Source organism: Gopherus flavomarginatus, chromosome 5 (genome assembly GCF_025201925.1).
Source record: "Gopherus flavomarginatus isolate rGopFla2 chromosome 5, rGopFla2.mat.asm, whole genome shotgun sequence".
In the NCBI taxonomy this organism is placed as follows: Eukaryota; Metazoa; Chordata; order Testudines; family Testudinidae; genus Gopherus; species Gopherus flavomarginatus.
Window position 1 is genome coordinate 35,888,240 of NC_066621.1, and position 26,631 is coordinate 35,914,870.

Genomic DNA, 26,631 nt, shown 5'->3' on the forward strand with positions numbered 1-26,631 from the left:
GGTGGATGGAAGCAGAAACAGACAGGCAGATGGAGCAAACTGCTTAAGAGGTCATTGAATCAGAAATGTAGGGCTGGAAGGGACCTCGAGAATTCATCAAATCCAGCCCCCTGTGTTGAGGCAGGACCAAGTAAATCTAGACCATCCCTGATGGGTTTGTCCCACCTGTTCTTGAAAACCTCCAGAGATGGAGATTCCACAGCCTCCTTTGGTGACCTGTTCCAGAGTTGAACTACTTTTATAGTTGGAAAGTTTCCCCTAATATCTAATTTAAATCTCTCCTGCTACAGATTAAACCCATTAGTTCTTGTTCTACCTTTAGTGGACATGGAGAACAATTGATCCCCATCCTCTTTATAATGGCCCTTACTGGATCTGAAGACTGTTGTCAGGTCCCCCCATCTCAGTCTTCTTTCCTCAACACTAAACATGTCCAGTTTTTTTTAACCTTTCCTAATAGGTCAGGTTATCTACACCTTTTATCATTTTTGTTGCTCTCCCCAGCATCTCTCCAATTTGTCCACATCTTTTCCAAAGCGTGGGACCCAGAACTGGATACAGCAAACCAGCGGAGGCCTCAGCAGTGTTCTACAGCAGAGTAGAGGAGACAGTGTCCTAATATAACATTCCTCTTAATACGCTCCAGAATATTAGCCTTTTTGACATGGCATCACACTCTTGACTCATATTCGAGCTGTGATCCACTGTAACCACCAGATCCTTTTCAGCAACACCACTGACTAGCCAGTTATTTCCTATTTTGTAGTTGTGCATCTGATTTTTCCTTCCTAAGTGACATACTTTGCACTTGTCCTTATTAAGTTTCATCTTGTTGATTTCAGACCAATTCTCCGATTTGTCCAGGTCATTTTGAATTCTAATCCTGCCCTCCAAAGTGCTTGCAGCCCCTCCTAGCCTGGTATCAGCTGCACATTTTATGAGTGTGCTCTCCTCCCCGTGGATGGATGGATAAGAGCAGAAATGGAGGGAGTGTCTCTTATCGTTGCAGAACATCCGCTGCACCTACATTTATTCCACTGACAGCAGGAAATTCTGAGGTAAGGTAAACCCCAGCTCCGCCCCCCAACCTTAACTCTGCTCCTCAGTGCTGTGGCAAGAGGTAGTGGGGTCATGGACAGTCAGTGTGGTGCGGCCAGGAGGACTGTCTGAGGAGATGTGCCACTCTGTGCGGTGTGCTGTGTCTCACAGAACTGTATTCTCGTTCATCTGCATGCACCACAGCTGCTCTACACTGTACTAGGGGCAGCTGGATATGCGAGAGGGGCATGCCCCACCACTCATTTCTGGGCTGAGCTCGGGGGGCTGTGCAAGGAAAGGAGCACAATGGTCTCTTCTTGCTGGGGGACTCTGAAGTACAGATGCCAGAGCTCAGGGCAGGTGATGGTCCAAAGGGAATCCTTAGGTCAAGGAGTGGGACCACCTGGCAGCTCTGGGGTGGCCAATGCAGTGGCTGGGGATAGCTGGGGTAGCCAGCTGATGTTCATTAAACCCACCCTAAATGAGATTCTTCCCTTAGCGAAGACATGGTCTGTCAGTTTATCCTGCTCTCTGTGTGTGGCCTACCCAGGCAGTGCCCCATCTCAGCTGAAGGGAAGAGTATGCCAAGTCTGTGGGGGATGGGTTAGGGCATCATTCACAGAGGACAGAGTTAAGGAAGGGGTGGTGTTTGTCCCGTGGGGCTCCTCCAAAGCTGATTTTTTGAGGGGTCCTACCAGTGACCTTGCACAGATAGTGCATGTGAAGTCACGCTGTGTGGAGGGTGACATTTTGAGCCCTGTATGGCACTGAGCAGGACGGAGCAACTCATGCCCAGCGGGCAGCATCTTGGTCTCATGGGGGGGGGTCCTCGCTGCCTCAGGGCCCCCTACGATTGCATGAGTTGCAAGCATCTGACGCTGCCCCTGAGTTAAGGTAGCAGGACTGGATGTTCCTTAGTCCTGCAGTGGTTTCAACAGAAGTGGATTTGATGTTCTGGAGGAGTGCAGGGCACTACTCAGCACCTTATCCCTGTGGTGGTAAAGCTTTTGGGCGGTGACTGCCCTGTGTTTATCAAGGACGCAGTGGCAGGGAAGGGGGCATGATGGGGGTGGGGTGTGGGCAGGTCCAGGCTTGCCTCATGCCCCTCTTGCACACTCATTTCCTGGGACTCACTCTGCCCTCCTTGCAAACTCGCTCCCAGAGACTCTTACTCTGCCCCCGCACACACTCCCAGAGACTCACACTCTGCCCCTTCTTTGCACACTCCTTCCCTGGGACTCACACTCTGCCCCCTTGAACACTCACTCCCAGAGACACACTGTCCCCTTCCTTGCACACTCCTTCCCAGAGACTCACACTCTGCCTCCTTGAACACTCACTCCCAGATAGTATCAGAGGGGTAGCCGTGTTAGTCTGGATCTGTAAAAGCAGCAAAGAATCCTGTGGCACCTGATAGACTAACAGAGGTTTTGGAGCATGAGCTTTCGTGGGTATTCACGAAATCTGAAGAAGTGGGTATTCACCCACGAAAGCTCATGCTCCAAAACTTCTGTTAGTCTATAAGGTGCCACAGGATTCTTTGCCGCTTTCATTCCCTGATAGTCCCACTCTGCCCCCTTGCTCACTCCTTTCTTGGGACTCAGCTCCAGCCCCGCACTTACAGCCCGCGCTCCGTGGCAATAGCCTGCGCGGCCCCCCGGCACCCTCGCTCCCCACTCCCCAGCCGGGCGCTCCGCACTGGGCATGCCCCAGCTAAGTTGCTATATAAAGCCCGCCTGCCTTCATCTCTAGACGTCGCCAGCCTCCTCATTCCTGCCGCCAGCCAGACGCTGCTGCCCGGGGGTAGGTCAGAGCCTCCGGCCCGGCCCTGGGGAGTCCGAGCACCGCACCCGGGGAGAGGCACCGGCCGGAGCCGCTTTGTCTGGGGGTCGCGGTGCCCCGGCTGCTGGGCTGGGGGCTGAGAGGAGCCGGGAGGGTTGAGGGGGCTGGGGGCAGCGGGGAGGAGCTGGGCTGGGGGCTGCGGGGAGCCGGGGTGGGCTAGGGGCTGCGGTAGCAGGCAGCATCCCGGCACGGAGCTGCCCGGGCCGCCTCCCTAGCCCAGCCTGTTGCAAGACTGGCCGGGTGGCGGGGCGCAGGGCAGACGCAGGGCCAGGGAGTCGGGGCTCCTGCGCTGGCCGCGCCGGGAGCAGGTGCAGGGCCACGCCGGGGCTGGCGGGAGCAGTGAGCCCGGGGACTTGCGGCCTGGCAGCTTCCCAGGCCCCTTGCTGCATCCCCGGGAGCTTCCCCTCCCGCAACATCGCCACACTGATTCCTGGGGCTGCGCTGGGATCGCTGGGTCCGATCCCCAGCTGGAGCGGAGATTCTGCCAGGCTGGGCCGTTTCTGGGGGGTTCTGCTCTCTCTGTGAGGTCACCGTGCACCTCCCCTGAGCCAGGTGCATGGTTGACACGGAAATCAGCACAGATTCCAATGGCGCCTTGGTGATTGACACCAGGTGGGGATCCGCCCGTGCCCATAGGGGTCTGTGTCGCATCCAGTCACTGTGTTCCTTGCTTGTCTTTCGGTGGCTCTCTATAATAACAGCACCAGAGCTGCACATAGGTGCAGATTGCATCTGGCTGAAGATGTCAGGGTAGGACAGAGGCTAGGGACAGGTCCTGGCCCCAATTCTGCCATGAGCTCTGGTCTGCCAGATCTCTTCCCCTGCCTCAGAGCTCTACCCATGCAGAGGAGATTGTGGTTGTGGGATGGGCGTACAAACCATTACCTGGCACCACTCAGCTCCACACCTGTGCGTTGGCTCTGGGATCGCTGAGTCACCTCCATCTCCACTGGGCTGCTAAATGTAAACACATCTCTGATCCTCAGGGGCAGCCCTGGTGTGAAGAGTGACCCCGACTGACTGGGCAGTGTATTAATGAGGGATTCACTTGTAGAGCCCAGAATGGGGCTGGAAGATGCAGGCAGACAGGCCTTGGGTGGAAAACAAATCAGTGTAGCCACACAGCACTTTTCATTACTCTCCTTGCCTTAAATCAGTGTTACCCAGATGCTGCAAGCAGGAAGCTGCCACAAAAGGATCAACATTGAAAGTGTCCTCTGAGTTAGCAACTCCTGAAATGACTGGGACATGACATGCCTCTCGGAGTTACTGTCTGCAGATTCAGGCAAACGCTGCTGCATCAGTCACACTGGGGGTGGTTCACACAGTTTAGGGCTATTGTCTCAGGCTCTGTGCAGACTCGGGTAAACATTGCTGCATAGGTCACACTGGGGCAGTTTGCAGTTGTCAGAGCTACTGTCTCCGGCTCTGTGCAAACTCAGGCAGTTACTAAGTGTCGTTTCTCCTCAGATCACATTTTAGAGTCTTTCTTCTCACCCACAGCAGTTGGAGACGTCTATTTAAATTAATTTTGGGACACTGGGGAACAGTTGAGGTCTGTCATAACCCTCCCCCTGCCCACACTCTGGGCTCCTGGTTAGTTCTCTGTGCTCTCCCATAAAGTGCGCTCCTGTCCCTGAGAAACACTGCCTTAAATTATGATGCCTAAGCATTATCCCCTCTGTTGGAATTTGGGAAATCTTTATAACCCTAAAGGGCGATGGACTCACAGCCATTTCTTCCTAGCCCTTGGCATCAGGGTTTGTGATGATAGAAAAGGAGCTTGTTTTGAAGTCAAGCTTGTGGTTTCCAAAGCTGACTAATGTCTTTAGCCATCCAGCTCCCAGGAAGCTCTCAGAAGTTATGAGGCTTATTCCTGGCTTGACTTTCAACATCTCAAACTCCAGTTCTAAATTGGATGTTCTTTAAAGTAAGGTGTTGGTTCCAATTTGATCCCCAATGCAAATTTTCTTTACAGAACAAACAAAATGCTTTTCTATGTCAATGTATTATTTGTATGATGCTAGCGCGTATGTGCTTCAACCAAGATTGGGCCCCTGTCGTGTCAGGTGCTGCACACGGACGTAGAGTCAATGAGGTTGGGGCTCTGTTGTCACACCGGGCACTGCACAGGCACAAAATGAGAGACAACACCTGCCCTGAAGTGCTTACAATTTAAATAAAGGATCATTATCCCTGTGTTACAGATGGGGAAACAGAGGCATGACCATTCAGGGGCTTGCTCAAGGTCATACGGAGGAGACAGTGACAGAGCTGGGCATTGAACCCAGGTGTCCAGTGTCCTTACCCCTTCAGCACAAACCCGTCCTTCCCTGCCAGAATAATGTGTCTTGTTTCCTATAATTAAACTCCAGTTCCACCAGTTATGTGAGATGAATTTGTAATTCCCTGCCCTCCTACTGCCTTGCAACTCAAACGCTTCAGCACAGGGAAGCAGGGAGGGAAAGGGATTCTAGACAAAGGGGAAAGTGTCATTGTTGCAGCGCTGGGTGACCACAGATTGGAGGGGTGGGGGAGGGGAGCCCACACACTTGCATCCTGGGAGTGATTCCAGGTGGCATCGGTGACACGGGAGCGGGTTTGTTTGTTTGTAACATGTGGGACCAGAGAGTCAGCTGCTGCAAGTGGGCACAGACTCAAGTGGAGTGATGCTGCTTTTGATGCCAGCTGGGGATCTGTCTCAATTGGCTCCGGTGGACTGATGTTGATTGGCACCACACCATCACTGGCTCATGGGGCTCTGCACAGATCAAGGCTGCCCGGGACTCTGATTCCAGAGCGAGAGGCACTTTAACATCCCAGCTGCTGTTGGGCAGAACCCCATGCGGCTTCACGGGCATGGCAAGCTGTGCCAGGGCCTGCCCAAATGTCACTGGGTTGGGCCTCTGTCCAGCGAGGGAGGGCACAACCTGCCCAGGATGGGGTGTCACTGGCCCCCCGTGATCCACTTATTGGTGGCACCTGCTCTCGCTTGGCTGGCAGGGGCTTCCTGGTGCTGTGGCACTTGGCATGGGAGTGATTGGAAGTGAGGGAAAGGCACATGGTAGGACTGAGGGACTGCACAGGCAGAGGGGCCTGTCCTGCCTGCACAGATAGAGCCAGACTGGGAATGCGTAGAGGTGGCTGTGTGCTGGAGGGATCCTCCTGATTCCAGGCCCTCCCTCTTACTTCAATGTTGTTAAGCCAGGTGGGGGTTGGGGCCGGGGCATGCTATTCTGGCTCAGGGGTTCCCATACTGTCAGAGCAATCCCTGCTCCCAAGGTGCTTTGCCTGAAGCTTCCCCCAGAGCCCTGGCCTCTCACAGGCCCCAGGGAGTAAGGATGGGGAACGTAGGGCCCGGCTAGGGATGCCATGTCCATCTGGCCAGGAATCCGTCCATCCACATCTTGCCCTTGCTGCACTAACTGGCTCCATGGGCCCTGTAGGGGAGAGAGGTAATATCCTGCCTCCCTCCCCCCCACCAATCCTGTCCAGTTCCAGGGAGTGGACGTCTCTGCCCTGATCCTCTCTGTTCTGCTCTGACCCCCAGTGTCCCCTCAGCCCCTTCCTGGGCAGGGGCTGTCTCTGCCCCGCATTTAATTTCACGTAATCCATTTTTCATCCCTTTCCCCGGTGATTGTTTTCTTGGGCAGGGAGCAAGGGAATGAGACAGATGGAGGGAGGGAGGGAGTGCCCAGTAATGGGATTCCCACCCTCCCCTAGCAGAGCTGCATGTCCCTGTTAATCCACTGGGGGTGGAAGGGTCACCTCGGGCATGCCTGTGCCCCTGCGGGAAGCTCCGGCTGTAACTTCACCCCCTTACACCCTCTGAGGTGTGCTGTGAGTATGGCAGGGGTCCCTCACTAGGTGCTGCGGTGCAGCCATCTCTAGGATGAAGCCTGGCAGCTGTGTATAGAGGGAATGCCTTACCCTGTGCTGAGGTGCAGCTGCATCTGGAGTGGGGCCTGGCACTGATTAACACCCCACAGTGCCACTGCACACCTGTGCAGAAGACGCAGTGAGGAGAGACCATCTGGGACTGGTTCTGGGGGGGATTGATAAGAGTCCTGTGGCACCTTCTAGACTAACAGACGTATTGGAGCATGAGCTTTCGTGGGTGAATACGCACTTTGTTGGATGCATAACTCACGAAAGCTCATGCTCCAATACGTCTGTTAGTCTATAAGGTGCCACAGGACTCTTTGCTGCTTTTACAGATCCAGACTAACACGGCTGCCTCTCTGATACTTGTGTCCAAATGGGACCTTTGACCACCAGGGGACAGGGCTGTGGTATATGTCCAAAAGGAAGCATCTCATGGCACAGTGCCTCCTAGTGCTGCACTGGGGCATTGGGGGCTGGCACTGCCTGCGAGGGGATAGCAACTCCTACTGTATCCGCCGCCCCATTCTCTGCAGCAAAGCACCCCCCACAGTGTCCCAGCTCCAGCCCAGAGCCCTGGGGGTGGTGCCTGGTGGGTGAAGGGCAGGGACTGTCTGAGAAGAGCCCCACAGTGACCAGTCAGTTGGCCCAGGAGCTACCCTTGACAGCTCACCTTACCCTCACCGCCAGAGGCAGGAGGGAGTGTGGGGGAGAAGTTTGCCCTGGAATAGCTTTGCTGGGAAGGGCAAGGGAATGGCAGCTGCTGGAGAAAAGATAAGAAAGGAGGGATGGGCTGATGGGCAAGGCTTGGGACTCCTGGGTTGTGTTCCTGGCTCAGGAAAATGAGGGACGTGCTATAAATTCAGCCTCTCATTCTCACGGTTCCTCTGCCCTGTCCCAAGGGAAGAGCTGAAGCCCCGGCCCAGCCCTGCTCCCATGAGGAACGATCCTGCCTTGTCAGCTGGGTGTGACACCGGCCTTGGACTCCTGTGTTCTTGGGATCCTGGGGTCTGGGGATACTGGTTCCTCAGCAGCATCCCAGGGGCAGAGAGCTCTGAGCCAGTGGGGTTAGGGAGGGGGGCCCTGTAGCCCCTGCTGAGCCAGCAGTAGGGGTTTGGGGGAATTAGCTTAATCAGACTCTGTCCTCGGAATGTCTCAGCTCAGTGGCTAGGAGGAACTGCACAGCAAGCAGCCAGGACATGGGCCCAGACAGGAGGGCGCCCCCTCCGCCTCGGGCAAACTGTCCACATCACTGACAATCAGAGCAGGGGCAGCTCAGCTAAAATGCTCAGGGGTCACAAAGCTCACCTCTTTGCCACTGTCCCTTAATTCTGATCCACAGCCCCTGCTATCCCAGCCCTGGGCTCCTCCCACAGAGCAATGCTGGTGCCCCTCAATCCTGATCCACAGCCCCTGCTATCCTAGTGGTATTCAGGAGTGGGCGCAGGAGCCTGACACTGGAACTACCCCAGCTTTGTAGGTACAGTGAATGCTGGATGAGGGCTGAGCAGTGCATGCAACTGGTACCCCCTGTGGGTGGAAGATGGGGTGACAAGCTGCTCCCCCTTGCCCATGGAAACCTGCAACTGGTGCCTTTCTCTCTTTTTTTTTTCTCTTGCAGCTTCTTTGCTGGCAGGATGGTGAGTTTGTCCTGCTCCTCTTCCCCATCCAGCCCCCGCCCTGCCTCACATCACCAAAAACCACGTCTGGGCCCTATAGTCCTGAGTAGGAACCAGTGTTCTCAGCCCCAGGAGCTTAGCAGAAGGATTTGGAGGCAGGGAAGTGTGTGTGTGGGGGGGGTCCAGCTGGGGAGGAGGGAGGTCTGAGGCAGGCCCTGCTGTACCAGTGCTAATAAAGGGGAAAATGGTGTCTGATTCCCTCAGACATGGGGAGACTCCTGCAAATTACCATAACAGTGTGGGAGTCTTCTAGCCATACTGATGGCTGGGCACTGCTGTGGGGAAGACCGCAGCACCAGGAATCAAGGGGTCACTTCCAGGGCACTGCTATGGGGAAGACTGCAGCACCAGAAATCCCGGGGCACTGCTGTGGGGAAGCTCACAGCACTGGGGCTCTGGCTGGGCACCGCTGTGGGGAAGAACACAGCACTGAAGCCCCAGCTGTGCTGTGCCAGGGCACTGTTGCACAACAGCTCTGGGGAGGTCTTGCACTGGGTGTGGGTGGAGAAAGAGAGGAGTGACGTGTCCCAGCAGGAATCAGAAATCTCTCCCCTTCTCCCTACTTCTCTTTCAGCCTCCCTCCCCCAGCTCACTGACCCAGGCAGATTGATCTGTTTACAGCCTTGTTCCTCAAGCCGCTTAGCTCCAGCTCCATGTGACCCGCCCCCTTTGGGGAGGAAAAAGAGATGCTTTGTTTGTAAACCCACCCCTGCCATGGCCTCTGCTGCCTCCGGGCAGCTGGCACCTGCCTCACCACCCTGTGGGGATTTACTCCCAGCCAGAGCCATGCTGCTCCTAAGCGGAATCCATGCCCTGGGGCACCAGCACCAGCATTCACGCTCCCAGCGCTGCCCCCAGGGGGATCCACGCACTGGGGCACTAGCACCAGCATTCACACTCCCAGCCCTGCCCCCAGGGGGATCCACACACTGGGGCACCAGCACCAGCATTCACGCTCCCAGCCCTGCCCCCAGGGGGATCCACGCACTGGGGCACCAGCAACAGCATTCACACTCCCAGCCGCTGCCCAGCAGGATCCATGCCCCTGAGGCACCAGAACCAGCATTCACACACCTATCCCCAGGGGGATCCATGCCCTGGGGCACCAGGATTAACACTCCCATCCCCTCCCCCAGGGGAATCCATGCCCTGGGGAGCCAGGATTAACACTCCCAGCCCCGTCCCTGGGGGGATCCATGCCCTGGGCACCAGGATTAACACTCTCAGCCTGGACTCCGGGGGGATCTGTGTCCCAGGGCACTAGTGCCAGGATTCACACTCCCATCCCCATCTCTTTTGCAGCTGGCTCTGGATCAGATCAATGCGGATCAGCCCCTGATCCTGAAGGAGCTGGACTGGGCTGAGCAGGAGCTTCTGCCATCTCTCAGCCCCCCGTGTCCCTCCTGGCGCCAGGATGTGTCTCTGGACTGCAAGTTCTCTCCGGAGGACACCCAGGCACACGCCTGGACCACCTACTACTACGACCTGCTGCAATGCACCCTGCAGCAGGAGGGGCTGCCGGAGACAGTCGACCGCACCAAGGAGCCCAGAACAGGTGCATGCCATTCCACCCAGGATGCCACCACTCGCATGCTGGGACCACAGCACTGCCCTACAGAAACCCCTCCTGTGGCACCAACCCAGGGGGATCTGGGAGCACAGCTCCCCCTAGTGCTGGGCTGAGAGGTGGGGCATGGTCAGGGTAAGGATGGCAGCATCACAGCAACTCCTAGCACCAGGCTGGGAGATGGGGCATGGCTGGGGTATGAAGGGCAGCCGCATGGTACCCCTTAGTCCGTGGCTTTGTAAATCCTGTATATGAGGGGCAACCCCTAGTTCCAGCAGCACTGCCCTTAGCACCAGGCTAGGAGATGGAGCATGGCTGGGTATGGAGGGCAGCCACATGGCACCCCTTAGCACCAAAGCCTAAAGGGCAGCACAGTGTCGTTGGCGGGAATAAGTGGTTAATTTCTCTCCTGTATCTCTTAGGGTTCAGCTCAGGGGATGTAACCATCTGCATCCTGGGATCCCCGACCTCGTACCTGTCTGTGCTGCTGGAGGGCAGCTCCCAGTGCCCAGGTGAGTGCCACATCCTGTATCCCTGCCCTGCCCATGCGCTGTGAGTTTCCCCCTTCCCTTAAATCAAGGAATGGGTGGGAATTCAGTGCCTCATTTGCCCTGAATACCCAGGCTGACGTGCTCAGTTGGGACCAACTTTGGCACAGCCATGGGACTGTAATAAAACATAGGATGTTATGGTGTTAAACCCAAAATAATAGTAGAATTATAGAAGTGTAGGACTGGAAGGGACGTCAGTAGATCATCTAGACTAGGTCCCTGCACTCACAGCAAGACTAATAGCTAGACCGTTCCTGACAGGTGTTTGTTTAACCTGCTTTTAAAAACCTCCAGTGATGGAGATTCCTCCACCTCCCTAGGCAATTTGTTCCAGTGCTTAACTACCCTGACAGTTAGGAACTTTTTCCTAAACCGCCCTTGCTGCAATTTAAGACCATTGCTTCTTGTCCTATCCAAGATTAAGGAGAATGTTTGTTTGTTTTTTTTCACTCTCCTTCTTGTAACAACCTATTATGTACTTGAAAATGTCAGTGTGACGGGTCCCCCCCGCCCTGCCCCATTCGGGGTGCCATCTGATGTACTGGGTACTACTGAGCTTGCCCGACCCACCAGCCTGGGCTCCGTTACTGTCCTGCTGAGCCAGGCCCTGAAGCCTCCTCCAGCACACACACACACACATACACAAGGAAGGACACGCCCAGCTGCACAAAAACAGACACTGAGATCAGCTCTGCATGGGAAAGCTCAGCGAGGGAATTGCCCAGCACTCAAGTGCACACCCCCAATGGAGTGTAAACCCAAAATTGTATCGTGTGCTGCACACAGAACTATGCAACATAAGTGTAATGCTAACAGATCCCAGTCATCAGCAGACAGGATCAAACTTGGGACCTTTGGCGCTTAGTGCACAAGCCTCTACTGCATAAACTAAACTGGCTGTTAAGCAGACTCATTAATTGCTCTCTAAGTGGTCTCAAGTGCCACTACAGAACACCACACCCAGGAGGTGTGTGGGTTACATAAGCTCATTGAAATTTGCCCCCTCCCTCACTGTGGAGAAAGATCTGCACAGCGTCCCTCCGCCACCCCCCGCCCCGTATGAATTCAACAAACTGGTTTCAGAGAAAACAAAAGCAAGTTTATTAACTACAAAAGAGAGATTTTAAGTGATTATAAGGGATAGCAAACAGATCAAAGCAGATTACCAAGCAAATAAAACAAACATGCAAGCTAAGCTTAAATTACTAAACTGGTTACAAGTAATAATTTCTCACCAAGTATCAGGGGGCTAGTGGTGTTAGTCTGTATCCACAAAAACAAGGTGGAGTCCAGTGTCACCTTAAATACCATATTTACTTGGGCATAAGCTTTTGTGGGTAAAAGCCCACTCCATGCATCTGAAGAATGTTGTTTTAGGCAGATTGCAGACATTCTTGAAGGTGCTCTTGCTTGCACCTTAAAACTCCAGGTATTTCTTTCACAAGCCAGACACCTTTTCAGCCTGGGCTCAGTCCTTCTCCCCCACTCAGTCTTTTCTTCTTAGATCTTACCAGCAGTCATCCTGGGCAGGAATTCAGTGAAGAACCACCCTGAATATATCACTCCCCTGCCTTAAATAGGTTTTACATATGGCGGGAATCTCCCACCCCCAGTGGAAAAATACTGGTATTCTATCATGGAATCCAGTACCAGATGACTTGATCACATGACCCTGCAGTGTCAAAGCAGCCATGAGTCAGAGGTTGTTTGTAGTGTCCCCAGGAAGACTTTTCTGTGGGTGATTAACATCTTCTGAGACCTGTTGTTCTTTCTAATGGCTTTTCCTCACAGGGAGCCAGCTAGACTGATTGTATTCTGTCTAGTGGGCATTCCCCAGCTGCAAACACTTTTGTAGTACAGATGTATAGTCAATATTCCTAACTTTCTATAAAAAAATGATACTTGCATACAAATAGGATAATCATATGCAGTCCATCATAACCTTTCCAGTGATATCTCACATGACCCATCTTGCATATAACACATTTTAGTTATGCCATACCCATACCATAACAATATCTCTGTGAAGAATATGGGGTGCAGTGTCACAGTCAGAATTCAGCTCAGTTTCTAGCATCACATCCTGACCACCATCCCCTGATCCTAACTCTGCCCCTTATAAACCTGCTTGCTAACCCCCAATCTACATTGGGAGCAGAGTCAAGATATAGGGACAGTAACACAATAACCAAGACATTTATGAATTGACTTTTTGATGTATTCCTTGAACCTTCCAATTTCCTGACTTTCCAACTTAAAAAAAAATTGAACTATGATGTTCTAATTACACCATTTAAATCAACTGGAGCTATTTACCATCCAAATTCTGGATTAGCAACATTTTTTTTTAATCTAGGAATTTCCTTATTTGTTGTTTGGTTTATGAAAGGAAACAAAGGCTCTTCATTAGCGCTGTGGGAATAACACGTTTTTCCATTTGCTGGCTGGTCTGGAAAAAAAGTTTGAAACATTCAATAAACTAAAATATATATATAAAAAAATTTAGTTTGGGGCTGAATGAAACATTTAATTTGAGTTTGAACATTTTTAAGAAAATCAAAGTACGTTTCTGAGCAAAAAGTGATTTAATAAAAAAAATCAAAACATTTTGATTATTTTGGAATTTTGAGCAGGGGAGGGAAATTTTTTTGACCAAAACAATTAGGTAAATTTAACACATCTGCAAAATGTCGACCCAAATCAAATTTTTTCAGCCAAAAATGCAGCAGCCGAAAGAGTTTGTCCAGTTCTACTCTTAAGCGTTACACATTTTGTTAGGCAGCAGCAGAAATAAGCACCAATGTGTGTGGGGTAGTGCACTTAGGATAAATGCCAAAGGAAAAATATATATTACCCTTTATAACTGGGCATATAAACCAGTATGTGCATGTACACACATACATGGGTAGATTAGGGTGTAAAAATCAGTTCAGAAAAAAGTCATGGATTTACTGTTTGCGAGGTGAGGGGTTCTAGGAAAATATAAACAGGAGAGGTATGCAAATAGATGCTCTATCTCTTAACTGCAATTTGCAAACTATGCGAGCCTTGAGGAGAGTTTATCCCCTCGAGAGGGGAATTCTGACTCCAGCTCCTCTGCCTGTCCCTATGGAGCTTATAGACTCTGCAGGTCCAGAGAGGCTGCAAAGGGGAAGCACTGAATGCCAGGATCTCTCTATTCAAATGGCACTTCTGAGTCAGCAAGGACCTATTCCAGGGGTGCATCCACAGCCCTCAGAGATACATGTTAATCTGCCTGAGAAAATAGTCCCATTGGCTGCTCAGGGCAGCTCCTCCTCCACCCTTGGGTGCCTCACTTCCTGATTCCCCTCCCTCCCCTCAAGCAGGGCCCAGTGATCTGGGTGGTGAGGAGGGTTACTAGCCGTGGAGGCACTGCAAACAGGGACATGGCTGGATCAGATCTGCTCTCCATCTGAGCTGGGGCAGCCGCTCTACATGAGACGCAGCCAAGGGCCCTGGAGCAAGTAGCACTTGCCTATAAAGTTTGCCTGATACTTTCCATTCTAAGACCCTGTTTTCAGTTGCAGAACTCTTCCATGCTGGGAGTCTGATTCAGGCTGGTTTTTTGGGGGGAAATTTCAGCCCAAATGGTTTAGCCATTTCTAAGGGGGGGGGGAACAAGTTGTGAAAAAATAATTCTCTGAAATGCTCTAGTCCCTCACCCCCAGCTTTGGAGCTTGGACTAGAAATTTGGTGGGCGGGAGGGGCAGGGGGCAGGTTGCCCTGGTGTCAGGGACTTGCCTTTTGCTGGCCTTATGGGAAGGCAACCAAATTTGGCTAAATTATCAGCCTTTGAAAAATCGGAGTGTGCACATGCTTGGGAAGATGTGGGCAGCTAAATCCTCTGTGGACTCCGTCCTCACTTAGCATCCCTATCCCATCCATTCCGCCAGGCTGTACATGTGTCAGTCCCACAGAGTGACTGGCCATGCTCCAGCCTGGGGATGCAGGGGCAGAGCGGGGCTTTCCCAGCCATTGCTGCTTCCAGCTGTGGTGGTGCCAGGCACCAGAACTGAGAGTAGGGGGACTCTCTCTTCTGTGCTCTCAATGACTAACCCTGCCCCTCCTGCCCCCCCCCACCCCCAGTAGCAGGGGAGGAGGAAACTGACTGGAATCAAAGTGGGGAGGAGCAGGGCAATGGCAGCATAGGGGGAGAGGTGGTCAGAGGAACCAGAGGATGTCTAGGATCAGAGGTTGCTGGTGGGTATATAGGCCAACGGGTGGGGGGTAATGGATAGGAGCAAAGGGGGGGTGGACATGGGCAGGGGGTGGATAAGGGTAGATGGGGAGTAGTCTGTGTATGTGGGTGGATAGAGGGAGGGGGAGGGTTTAATATGAGAGGTGGGTAGGAGGAGAGGCTAGTGTGTGTGTGGTGGAGACAGATCGGGGGGTAGGGGCTGGTATGTGGGGGATGGGGGAGGAGCCAGCGTGTATGTGGGGTGGATGGAGCAGGGATGGTGTATGGGAAGGGAGAGGGGCTGATATGTGGGGGCTGAGTGGGTGGAGGAGCTGGTGTGTGTGGGGGGTGGATTGTAGCAGAGGGGAATGGGGAAGCAGGAGCAAGTGTAACCCTGGTCTGGCCGCCCCTAGCTCTTTGTGTAGGCTGAAGATTGTTGTTACACCCCTGACCGGCTCTGGCTCTGCGCTTGGGACTGTCCCGGCCTCTCCTCTCAGCTGTAACCTTGTCCTAGCAAGGTCCCTGGGCTGAAGGACTCCAGCCTGGGCCCAAGTGGAGGGCTGCCAGCTGTTGTTCCACATTCCTAGCACTCGCCTGCCTAGTCTCCCTCGCTGGATGCTGGGAACTGGAGCCAAGCAGCTCAAGTTTCCCTTTGGCCCCAGGATGATTCCTGCCTTTGTTAAAGCCGCTTACCCTTGACAGGAAGCCGGAGCCCGGGGTGGGAGCTCTGTGGGGAAATACAATTAGCAGCTCAGCTCCATCAGTCATTGATAAGAAAGTGCTCCAAGGACCTTCTTTCCTCGCTGGGGAGAATCCAGCTGCTTGACACATGCTGTCCAGGGGGTCCCTCTCATGGCCCTGCAGTGCAGCCACCTGTGGGGTCTGGCAGTTGTTGAGCCACCCCACAGCAGGACAAGAGCCACAGGGGAAGCCTAGAATGCAATGAAGGGAGTTTGACTCTTCCACATATCCGAGCACCACAAGTGGTTAAAGATCTTGGTTTGTGTCTCTTATTTAAGGTGGCACCAGGAGCACAGTGCCCCCTAGTGGGAGTTAGTGCTGAGTACAAGGGGAGAGTGCCCCCCACGCTCTACAGTATAGTGCCCCCTAGTTCTGCACTGGGGCATTGGGGGCATAGACTGCAAAGGCAGACCGCCCCCTATTGAGCACCCTGCCCTGCTTCATGCGGCATAGTGCCCCATGATACTATGCTGGGGGGCACTGGAGCATTGGGGAAAGCAGTGAGTACTTGGGGAGAGCACCCCCTACTGAACTCCCAAGTACAAAACAGGCCAGCACCTTCCTACCTTGTGAAGTGTAGGGAGAGGAGAGGAAAGTCAGTTAATTGATGTATAAATAGCAGCTCTCTCGCTTTCTGATTGGCTGCTGGTGATGTAATGGTAACAGACTGTCCTCCTCTCTACCCACTCCTCTTTGCCCTTCCCCCTCCTTCACCGCGGACCTCCCCCTTCCATTTCTCTGTATTCCCTTGCCCGTCCCCATCTCTCCACATCTCTTCCCCCATCCCAGGTAACATGCTGCTGTGCCTGTCGCCCAGCTGGCTGGCCAAGGTGCCCTCTGAGCAGCACCCCGGCGAGTCGTCCTTGCTGGTTTCCAAGGCTGTCTCCTTCGAGCTGGGTGGGCGCACATGCCTGGACGAGTTCTTGCCCCCGCGCCGTGTCACCTACTTCATGGGCTCCTTTGGGCCATGCAAGGAGCACGGGCAGTCAGCAGGGGAGCTGGCGCGCGACCTGGATTGCCCCACGGGGGGCTCGGGGGAGCTGGCCCGCCTGCTGGAGGACAAGCTGCTGACACGCCAGCTGCTGGACCAGCGGGCCAAAGTGGAGGTGCCACCCACGCTGGCCTTCACCTTCAAGCGGCTGCGCCCACTGCGGGACGTCACCACTGAGCGCTCTGTCTGCATGGTGGAGCTCAGCGGCAAGGAGGGCCAGGAGAACCTCATCCAGGAGGAGATCGAGGCCTTCCTGCAGGGTAGCGCCATGGCGCCCTATAGCCAGGTGAGCCTGCTGGGATGGATGGGGGGCAGGGCTCTGCAGCCAGGTAAGTCTGCTGGGTTGGGAGGGGGCTGCAGTCAGGTGAGCCTGCTGGGGGCGAGGGAAGGGGGCAGGGCCCTACATCCAGATAAGTGTGTTGGGGGTGGAGCATACAGCCAGGAGTTGGGGAAACCCCTACAGTCAGGTGAGCCTGTGGGGAGGCGGGACCCACAGCCAGAAGGGGAGGTCTATGGGGGGCCCTTCAGCTGAGGAAGGGGCACTGTAAGAGGGTGAGATTCACGGGAAGGGTGAGAGGGAAGCCCTTTGGGTATGGATGGGGGGGGCCTAGTGCTGGGGGCACTGGCTGTGCCTGGTTGGCCCCACTGAGCAGTGTGCTGTCGCCCCCTGCAGGTGGTGGTGAAGCCATCGGGCTGGCGCTGGAGTGGGGCCCATGCTGTGACCTTCCATGCCAAGGTGGAGCAGGCAGCCGTGCTCCAAGCTGTGCTGGCACTGCTGGAGACCCTGGAGGAGGAGGAGAGCGCCCTGCTGGAGGCCTTCATCCCCACTGCCCGCCTCACCCAGCCCGAATCCCCCAACAGCACCTCCCCAAGTAAGGGACCCCCCTGGCCAGAGAGGCTCACACCTCATCACCTGTCCCTGCTGTCGTCATGATGCACTTAGCCCACCCCCAATCCGCACCCTGGCCCAGACTTTGGAGATGGTGTCATGGGGCAAGATCTGGGAAAAAGCAGAATGCAGTTGGGTTAGCTTGGGACATGAGGAGGGAAGGGGCGTGTGCTATATTGGGAATCCCACAATCCCCTGGGGTGGCTGTCACTGCCATATTGCCCCGGGGCAGGGGGAACCACTGTCATATTGAAATCCCAGAATCCCTTTGGGCACTGGGGGAGAGCTGCCATACATTCAGTGGGTGGTGGCCCTACCGGAATCCCAGAATCCCTCAGGATGGAGGGCACCACTCTGTGCAGCTGATTTGCATGAATCTCGATGCCATTTCTTTCTCTGCTCCCCTTGCTGCTTCTTTCCATCTCCTTCCACCCCCCTCCATTCCTCCACCATTCATTTTTCTCTTCTGTCCCCTCCATACCTTCCCTTTGTTTTCTCCACCCCATCTCTTTTTTCTCCCCTCTCTCCATCCCCCCATTTCTTTCTCCATCTCTCTCTCTGTCCTCCATTTCCCTATCTATCTGTCTTTCTCTCCCCTCTCTCCCTTTCCTTTCCTACCCCTCTGACCCTCCTCACCTCACCCCTCCCAGGCAGCACATCTCCGAGGCCTGACCTGGCGATCCGGATCTGCACTGTCGTCTGCAGATCCTGGGGTGACCAGCCTCTGCTGAGCCAGGTAATGGGGCAGCCGTGAATACGTGCCCCTCACCCCGCCCTGCCAATGCAGCTGGCTGGGTCCCATGCCCCCACTTAGCCTCAGAATACGGCAATGGTTGATACGGTGAGAAGCTGGTGATCACTCCTGCCCTGACAGAGACAAATACAGCAGCATCCCTGGGTGTAAGCAAATGTAGTATGGGGCCTTTCCCCTCTAGGGGGTGCCAGCTCTGATCCAGGCCAAAGAGGGTGGGACTGGCTAGCTGGGAAGGGCAAGAAATGGGATATGATATTTTTCACCTCTAGGGGGCACCATCTCCAATCTGGTCCAAGGTTGGGGGGATGCCTGTCTCAGAAGTCAGGGAATGGGGCATGGGGCCTTTCTTCTTTAGGGGGTGCTGGCTCTGATCTGGCCCAGGTGGGCGACTGGCTGGCTCAGGGCAATGGGTAAAGTTATATGGAACCTTTCATGACTAACTTGGTCCAAAAAACAATGTATTTAATATGACGGGCAAAAATCTCAAAATGAAAAACCTTATCATCATTGTCACTTGTGACCTTTGAATCCAGGCCAGGTGGGGGTCAAAGGTGAGAAGCTCACCTTTATCCTCCTGTCTGCAGAGTGTGCCGCTGGCTTTGGGCTGGGTTTATTTTGTCTCATGTTCCCCCTGCACCCACCCTTGCACATGGTACATTCCATTTCCTGAGTGGGAGGAAAGAGCCTCAGCCAATCAGGGCTCTTGGAACAGTGAGGCAAGCAAAGGATCTGGTTGGTTAGCACCAATCTTGTTCACGAGATGACCTCACAGTCACCTCCCACTGCATGTGGTGGCAGGGGGGAGGTGTGGGGTTTTCATGGCGTTGGGTTTTGTTCCCCCCAGGTGGTGTGCGGCGGGGGACGGGCTGATAAGCCCCTGAAGCACCAGGCCATGGTGCCCCAGAGCCTGGAGAGCGGCCTGCGGCAGCAGGGGATGACAGATGAGGCCCAGCTTGCGGCCATCCGTGCCCAGGTCAAGCACAAGGCCGAGGCCGCCATGACGGCCTTCCTGGAGATGGAGGCGGGGCTGTCGGTGGAGCAGCGGGGCGGGCGACAGGCCCAGACTGATGTGATTGGTGAGCTGCCTTGTTAATCGTTGCCATTAACTATTTAGGGGGAGTCACAGATTCACAGGGACTGGATCATTATTCATCCGGCCAGAGAGGATCCAGAGCAGGGGCTCCTTCCCAGTGCATCCCACAATGGGCGGTGTAGGGTGAAGCTGGCTGTGTTGCCTCAGCCCCAGCAGAGACCCTCCCCTTCGCAGGCCAAAGTTGCCCTCGACTGCCCCAGCACGAAGAGCCTGGCTGGGCTAGGGACCTGGCCCTAGTTCTTTGGCCCATGGTCTGTTAAAGGGTCAGGGCGTTGCTGCCCTTGGCAGGACCAGGGGAGGATGGCACCTTCACAGGCAGGGATTCACTGACCAGTTGGGACCTTCAGAAAGGCCTGTAGCCACACGTGCATGTCCAGAGCAGGGGCCCATCTAGCCTGGTTTCCCGTCTCTGAGAATACCCATGCACCTTGCCATGAAGCAGCCGGAGAAGGAGCCTCCCAGGGCAGTGGTTCTCAACTAGGGGGCCGTGAGCAGATTTCAGGGGGTTCACCAAGACAACCAGCATTAGACTTGTTAGGGCCCAGGGCAGAAAGCTGAAGTCTTGCTGCATGGGACTGCAGTCTGGGGCACCAAGCCCCACCACCCAGGGCTGAAGCCAAAGCCTGAGCAGCTTAGCTTTACAGTGCCCTCTGTGGTGTGGGGCCCCAGGCAATTGCCCTGCTTGCTACCCCCTAACGTCAGTCCTGGCTTTGATATACAGAAAAACAATTGTTGTGGCACAGCTGGGCTGTGGAGTTTTTATGGCATTGGGAGCAGGGGCTCAGAAAGAAAAAGGATGAGAACCCCTGTCCTAGGGAGTGTTCTGGAATAACCCACCCCTGTGAAACTTTCTAAGGAGTTAGACTTTAAAATTTTCCTTTTAACATAACTCTGGATGGTATCCTCAGCCAGGTAAATGTCCAAGCCTCTTTCTAAAAATCCTGCTAAGATTGGATACACTGAGACCTTGTGGCAATGAGTCCCACAGGGCAATTGAGAATGAGTATTTCCTTGGATCAGTTATGAATTTGCCACCTTTCAGGTTCATCGATCTGTCCCTGTATAATGAGAGGGGGGAAAGAAGAGGTTCCCTGACCTGTCTTCTCTACCCCCTTTATTTTCATAGAATTTAAGGCCAAAAGACACCCTACCCAGGGCTGTGGTGGATTCTCCATTGCTGGCAATTTTTAAATCAAGATTGGATGTTTCTCTGAAAGATCCACTCTCATTCTAACAGGAATTAGCTCAGGGAAGCTCTGTGGCCTGTGCTGTACTAGAGGTCAAACTAGATGATCACAGGGATCCCTTTTGATCTTGGAATCAATGAATTTGCTTGATCCAGCACCTCCTGCAATTCCTGTGGTGGTCTGGTCAGGGTCTCTGAATTCGTGTTGAGCTCTCCAGTTGGGCCTGACTGCTATTGCACACCCATCCTGGCTGTTTCCTTGACTTGACTGTTCCACATTGCAGGTGTGGATTTCCTCCTGACCTCGTCAGAGCAGGTGCTGCAGCTGATGGCTCTGGAGATGAATTCACAGCTGTGCCTGGAGACCTGCGCATTCTTCGAGTCCATGGGTCAGGCAGTGGGGATGCCGGCAGGCAAGTCCTCACGTCCTCTGGTGGAGACGATGCTGCGGCGTACACAGTGTCACCTCATGGAGGGCAAGCACGTGTTGGTGATCGGGGCCGGAGGAGTCAGCAAAAAGTTCGTCTGGGAGGCGGCCAGGGCCTACGGGCTAAAAGTAAGATGCGGAAACCGGGCCCCAGGCTGCCCAGCGCAGCCCCTGCTCTTCGCCATGGAGCGGAGCCGAGGGAGATAGCTCTCCATAGCCATGGGTCCGACCCAACATGGCATGGCCTGCATCAGGGAAGACAGAGCCAATGGAGGAGGGTGGGGATGTACTCTCCACACCCCAGCTGCAGGGGGGAGTCCTCTGTGCCCCTTCCCCACATCCTAGCCAGCCCCCTGCATCCCAGCCATGGGAGTGCTCCTCACTACCTCCCCTACATCCCAGCCAGCCCCCTCTGACATCCCAGCCATGGGGGGACTCCCTCGAGTCTTCCCCACATCCCAGCCACAGAGGAGCTCCCCCCTGCATCCCAGCTGAAGAGAAACCGCACCTCAGCCTCTGCCATGGGGCTGCTGCAGCACAGCCCAGGTCACAAGTGGATGGGAAAGTGCTTGTCCAAGGGTGAGCCGGGGATTATCGTCCTGTCCATCCTGACCCTTGTCAGGGTATGTGCTGGAGGTCCGGCACTAGGGTAATGTGGGGACTGATTGGGGGCAGGATCTCTGGAGTGCTGAGCTTCCCATGCCCATTGTGTGCAGCATCAAGTCCTGGGAGCTGAGCAGGCCCTGGAAGGGACATAAGCCAGTGTTAACCATGGTTACTTTTGTGCAGCTGGCTACTTCAGCTGTGTGCCCTAGGGCTACAGCTCAGACCTGTCTTTACTGAGGGGGTGGTAATGCATCAAGGGGCATATCAGGGAGCCCCATAAGATCTCTGGATGAGAAAATCACCTTAACTCTGACCCCTGGCTGTCCACCCACCATCAGATCCATTGCCAGTCTGGCCCACAGGCCCAGGTCACTGGGCCACCGGTGTCTCATCTCCTCCCCCTAGGAACCTCTCTGTTTTAAATCACTGGGACCATTCATATGGCCTGCAGCTCTCACTCTCCCTTTCCTTCACCATGCCCTCTCGTGCCTCTGCTTTGAGGCTGTCTGGGCACGTGAGGAGGTGGGCCTGAATGTCAGCCAGGGAAGGAATACTAGGGATAGGACGGGAGTGGTGTGGGGCAGAGGAGATGAGTGCTTGACCCCAGACAGAGGAGAACCAGGTCCCAGCCCAGATACTGAATTGAGGCAAATACAGTCTGTGATGGTTGCTGCAATCTGTGTAATGGAATGGTCTGTATCCCACCTAGTGTCACACCACTGTGCAAGTAGGAACAAGTAGTCTGGCCCATCTCCAGCCTCAGTGGAGGGGAGGGGGGAAAGGTGGGCAATTCTGCCCACAGCCCTGGAATGACAGGACATTCCTGGAAAATTGATCAGCAGTGGAATAATTAATAGTGCTGCTGTCTTTGGGCTCCAGAGTGGACACTTCATGGGAGGGAAGTTACATTTTCCACACCGTGATCATTAGGCTCTGGAGTTAACATCCTCCTCCCCAGCCTTGACATTGTTAGCTCCTGGAGTTAAAGATCTCCTGAGGCCAGCTCTCGGCTTTCTCAGGAACACCCCCCCCACACACACACACACAAATCCCAAGCAAATTGACTCTGCTCAGAGATGTGAGTAAAGGAATCCCATGGCACAGCCCTGTATCCCTTCCACCAATGCTGAGTGCAGTTTCCTAGGCTATGGGCACTTCTGTGTACTTCCCCAGCTCTACTTTCTTGACAGCAGCTCCAGGTTGGTTCCAGGCTGGGATTTGGTCCTCTGTGCCCAGGGTGGCAACCAGCCCAGGCAGGCTGAGGTGCCCGTCTGTGTCAGTACTGGCCCCGCCCCTCTGGCAGCTGGTCCCGTCCCAAAGCCCCTGCACAGAACTGGAAGCAACCACACTGGGCTTGTCCGTGAAAAGCATTGAACGTGCAGATGCACTGGCCCCCCCAACCTGGATGGAATGTCCCATCTCCTCTTGCGTTGGGGCCCAGGAATGCCCCATGGAGTTGGGCACATGAGGCCCATGAACACCATCTCCTCCCCCCAACCCCACAGGGCCTGGGCACAAGTGGACCATTCCCAGTCCCACCCCTTCTGGGCACAAGTGGATCGTTCCATCCTCTCCATGACACAAGTGGGCCATTCCATATCCTCCCACCCATCCTGGGTGTGAGTGGACCATTCCACCTTCTCCCCCAGCCCACTGAATGGGGCCTGGGCAGGAGCGGACCGTTCCATTTCCTCCCCTCTACCATATGGAACCTGGGTGTGAGTAGACCACTTTCCCCCCCCCCCCCCCCAGTGGGGCCTGGATGTGAATGAACCGTTCTGTTTCTCCTCCCCACTTCCTAGGGCCATGTATGTCTGGTGCAACCATTTAGGCAACCTAGGCCGTCGCCTAGGGCACTAGGATTTGGAGGGTGGCATTCTCTTCAGCCGCGACTGCGGTGGCAGGATCTTCAGCCACCCAGGTTGCCACCGGCATTTAGGTGGCGGGAGCTGGGGCAGGGGAGTACGGGGAGGGCCACATGCAGCAAGTAAGGGGGGGGGGCGGCACGCAGGGGAACTCCCTGTCCCAGCTCACCCCTGCTCCACCTCCTCCCCGAGCACACCGTGGCCGCTTCACTTCTCCTGCCTCCCAGGCTTGCGGCGCCAGAGAACTGAAGCAGTGACGGCGTGCTCGGAGTTGAGGTGGAGCAGAGATGAGCTGGGGCGGAGGAGGCGCCTCAGGGTAAAGGGTGGGGAGCTGCCGCAGGGGGGCCACCTCAGGGCGGAGGGGGAGAGCTGCCACGGGGGGCACCTCAGGGTGGGGGCTCGGGGACAGGGGAGGGTGCAAGGTGGAAGTTTCGCCTAGGGTGCAAAACATCCTTGCACCGGCCCTGGGGTCATGGATGTTGAGTGAACTATTCCATCTCCCTCCCTCAATGCACATGGACTATTCCATCTCCCTTCTTAGAAATGCTTGGACCTTTCCTCCATCTCCTGCCCCCCATGGGCTCTGGATGCACATAGAACATTCCATCTCCTTCCCACACCCCTCAGGCATGGGCACCCATGGACCCATCCCATTTCCCTTCTTAAAAATGCTTGGACCTTTCCTCCATCTCCTGCCCCCAGTGGGGTCTGGATGCACGTGGACCATTCCATCTCCCCCACGCCGGGTTTCTGGATATGAGTGGAACACCCTATTTGCATCCCACTGTGGGATATGGATCCATCCCCAAGGACAGTCCTATTTTTGTGGTGCCTGGGGGAGAGGGCATGGAGCCCGTCCTGCCCCAGTCCTTAGTGACCCCTGTTTGATCTCTCTCCCACTTCTCTGCATCTTTCCCCCCGCCCTCCTTCTCTTTGTGCCCCCCCCCATATCTGCTCCAGATTCACCTGGTGGAGTCGGACCCCAACCACTTTGCCTCGCAGCTGGTGCAGACCTTCATCCACTATGACACCACGGAGCACAAGCGGGACGAGGAGCATGCCCAGCGACTGGTGGCACTGGTGCGGGAGCGGGGCCTGCACCTGGATGGCTGCCTCTCCTACTGGGACGACTGCATGGTGCTGACAGCCCTGGTGTGTGAACAGCTGGGCCTGCGCTGCAGCCCAGTGGCCGCCATGCGGGTGGCCAAGCAGAAGAGCCGCACCCACCAACACCTGCTGCGCCGGCGCAAGGAAGCCCCGCTTGGCTGGGCCTCAGAGGCGCTCTATGCCGTTCCCTGCTGCCACCTGGAGAACCACACTGACGTGGAGCGGGCTGCCCGCCATCTCTCCTTCCCTGGCGTCATGAAGCTAGAGTACGGGGCGGGCGCAGTGGGAGTCAAGCTGGTGGAGGACGTGCAGCAGTGCCACCTGCACTTCGAGAAGATCTCACGAGACTTGCGGGAGGATGCAGATCACCCAGGCATCGGGCTGGGCTGGGGCAATGCCATGCTGCTGATGGAGTATGTCTCCGGTACTGAGCACGACGTGGACATTGTGATCTATGATGGGCGCATGCTAGCTGCCTTCGTCTCCGACAACGGCCCCACCCGTGTGCCCCACTTCACTGAGACGGCGGCCAGCATGCCCACCTGCCTGGCACCTGACCGCGAGGCCCAGCTGGTGCGCGCTGCCTACCAGTGCTGCTTGGGTTGCGGCCTGGCCAACGGCATCTTCAATGTGGAGCTCAAGTTGACAGCATCTGGGCCCAAGCTCATCGAGATCAACCCCCGCATGGGCGGCTTTTACCTGCGCGACTGGATCCAGGAGATCTATGGGGTGGACATCATGCTTGCCTCAGTCATGGTGGCCTGTGGGGTGCCCCCGCTGCTGCCCGCCCACGCCCAGCCGCGCACCCACATGGTTGGTGTCATGTGTGTGGTGTCACAGCACCTGAAGGCCCTCAAGTCCACAGCCAGTGTGGAGACATTGCAGGCCCTACATGAGCGTGGCATCATCCGCCTCAACCTGCTGGAGGATGAGCTCGTTGCCCGTGAATACGAAGAGCCCTACTGCAATGTGGCCTGTTCCAGCCCCAGCCGCCGCGAGGCCTGCCTCAAGTTGCTGAGTGTCTGCCAGGTGCTGGGTATTGACTCGCCCCACTATCCTGTCACCTACTTCCTCTCTCACTTCAAATAGCACCCAGGGAGCCCCCGGGGAGGGGGCCACCCCACTGCCTCTGTCCTGTTCCCCCCCATTCTCCCTAGGGCCTGCTGGACTTAGAGCCGGTCCTGGAGGAGCCCCTGGCCTCCCCCTCGCTGGTGTGTCTCCACCAGCTGGGGCACCGGTGCTTGCATTACGTGGCTCCTCTGTATCCCAGTGTTGTAGGGTTTTTTTTCCCCACAGTTGCCCCTTTACCCCTCAGGAGGGGGCCCTTGGTGTCAGCTCTGGTAAGAGCCACGCCCACCTATGTGTGTGTGACATGGGATTGCACCAGTATGGCATCTGTTCTGCTCCCTCTGGGGCTCCTCCAGCTCCCCTCCCCACCCCCAGCTGCCCTGTCCTGATCCTCTAGTTTCCCTCCCTCAGCTGACCTATCCTGTCCCTGGAGAGGTCCCCCACCCTCTCTGCAGACTCCTCCTTGACCCCTTCTTCCCCAATGAGATCCTCCAGTTGACTCCCGCAAACAAGCCCACCAGCCCTGGGAAAGGCTGTATGTTGCGGACCCCAATCTCCTGGGCACGAGCTCAGTTCTGGAGTGTCTGTTCAGCCATGGGGGGAGGGGAAGGACTGAGGGTCTGGAGCCTCCAGGAGTGGAGACTTAAGGCTACAAGTGGCCCTCCAATAACTAACAACTTTATACATGTTCCCTGCTCCCACCTCATGCTTCTTAGTCATCCTACCTTAGCAAATCATTGTATGCTACCTCCTCACCGTGCTTGTCAGCAACCCTACGATAACAAACCACTGTTCACCAGCCCCCGCTTGCCAGCAACCCTACAATAACAAACTACTGTAATCAACCCCTCTGGTCCTCAACCCTACTGATAGCAAACCACCGTATGCAACCTGCCCACGAGCTCATCAGCAACCCACCAGCTAACAATAAACCACCACATGCAACCCCTCCCATGCTTCTCAGCAACCCTGCAATAACAAACAATTGTGGGCCAAGTCCTAGCACGGACCCTGCGATAACACGTGCCCTATGCAAACTCCTCATTAGGAAACCTACAAACCCACTGAACCTGAGACACTGAACTCACCCCCTTGAGCCTGAAGCCCCAGCACTTCAAGAGCCTGCACTAATGACGGAACCCTAGCC

General features: G+C 55.3%; 1 protein-coding gene across 3 annotated transcripts; it reads left to right on the top strand.

Moving 5' to 3' along the window:
• Positions 1 to 968: 968 nt before the first annotated feature.
• CARNS1 (carnosine synthase 1) lies at positions 969 to 26,390 on the top strand. 3 transcript variants are annotated; one of them, XM_050956111.1, is made up of 10 exons: positions 969 to 1,058; positions 8,384 to 8,402; positions 9,744 to 9,996; positions 10,431 to 10,520; positions 16,288 to 16,775; positions 17,163 to 17,361; positions 18,029 to 18,114; positions 18,977 to 19,208; positions 20,696 to 20,967; positions 24,270 to 26,390. In XM_050956111.1, the coding sequence occupies exons 2-10, from the start codon at positions 8,400 to 8,402 to the stop codon at positions 25,503 to 25,505; spliced, it is 2,859 nt and encodes a 952-aa protein (XP_050812068.1). In that variant the 5' UTR covers positions 969 to 1,058; positions 8,384 to 8,399; the 3' UTR covers positions 25,506 to 26,390. The 3 variants fall into 3 exon arrangements, with proteins under 3 accessions (XP_050812068.1, XP_050812069.1, XP_050812066.1); XM_050956109.1 differs by lacking the exon at positions 969 to 1,058 and adding an exon at positions 2,632 to 2,841; XM_050956112.1 differs by lacking the exons at positions 969 to 1,058; positions 8,384 to 8,402; positions 9,744 to 9,996; positions 10,431 to 10,520 and adding an exon at positions 2,631 to 2,841.
• Positions 26,391 to 26,631: the final 241 nt, after the last annotated feature.

Bases quoted from the DNA above. Each gene is read 5' to 3' on its own strand.
- CARNS1 (XM_050956111.1), top strand. The intron at 9,997-10,430 runs GTGCATGCCATT...TGTATCTCTTAG, and splicing joins CACCAAGGAGCCCAGAACAG to GGTTCAGCTCAGGGGATGTA. The intron at 19,209-20,695 runs GTGAGCTGCCTT...TCCACATTGCAG, and splicing joins GGCCCAGACTGATGTGATTG to GTGTGGATTTCCTCCTGACC.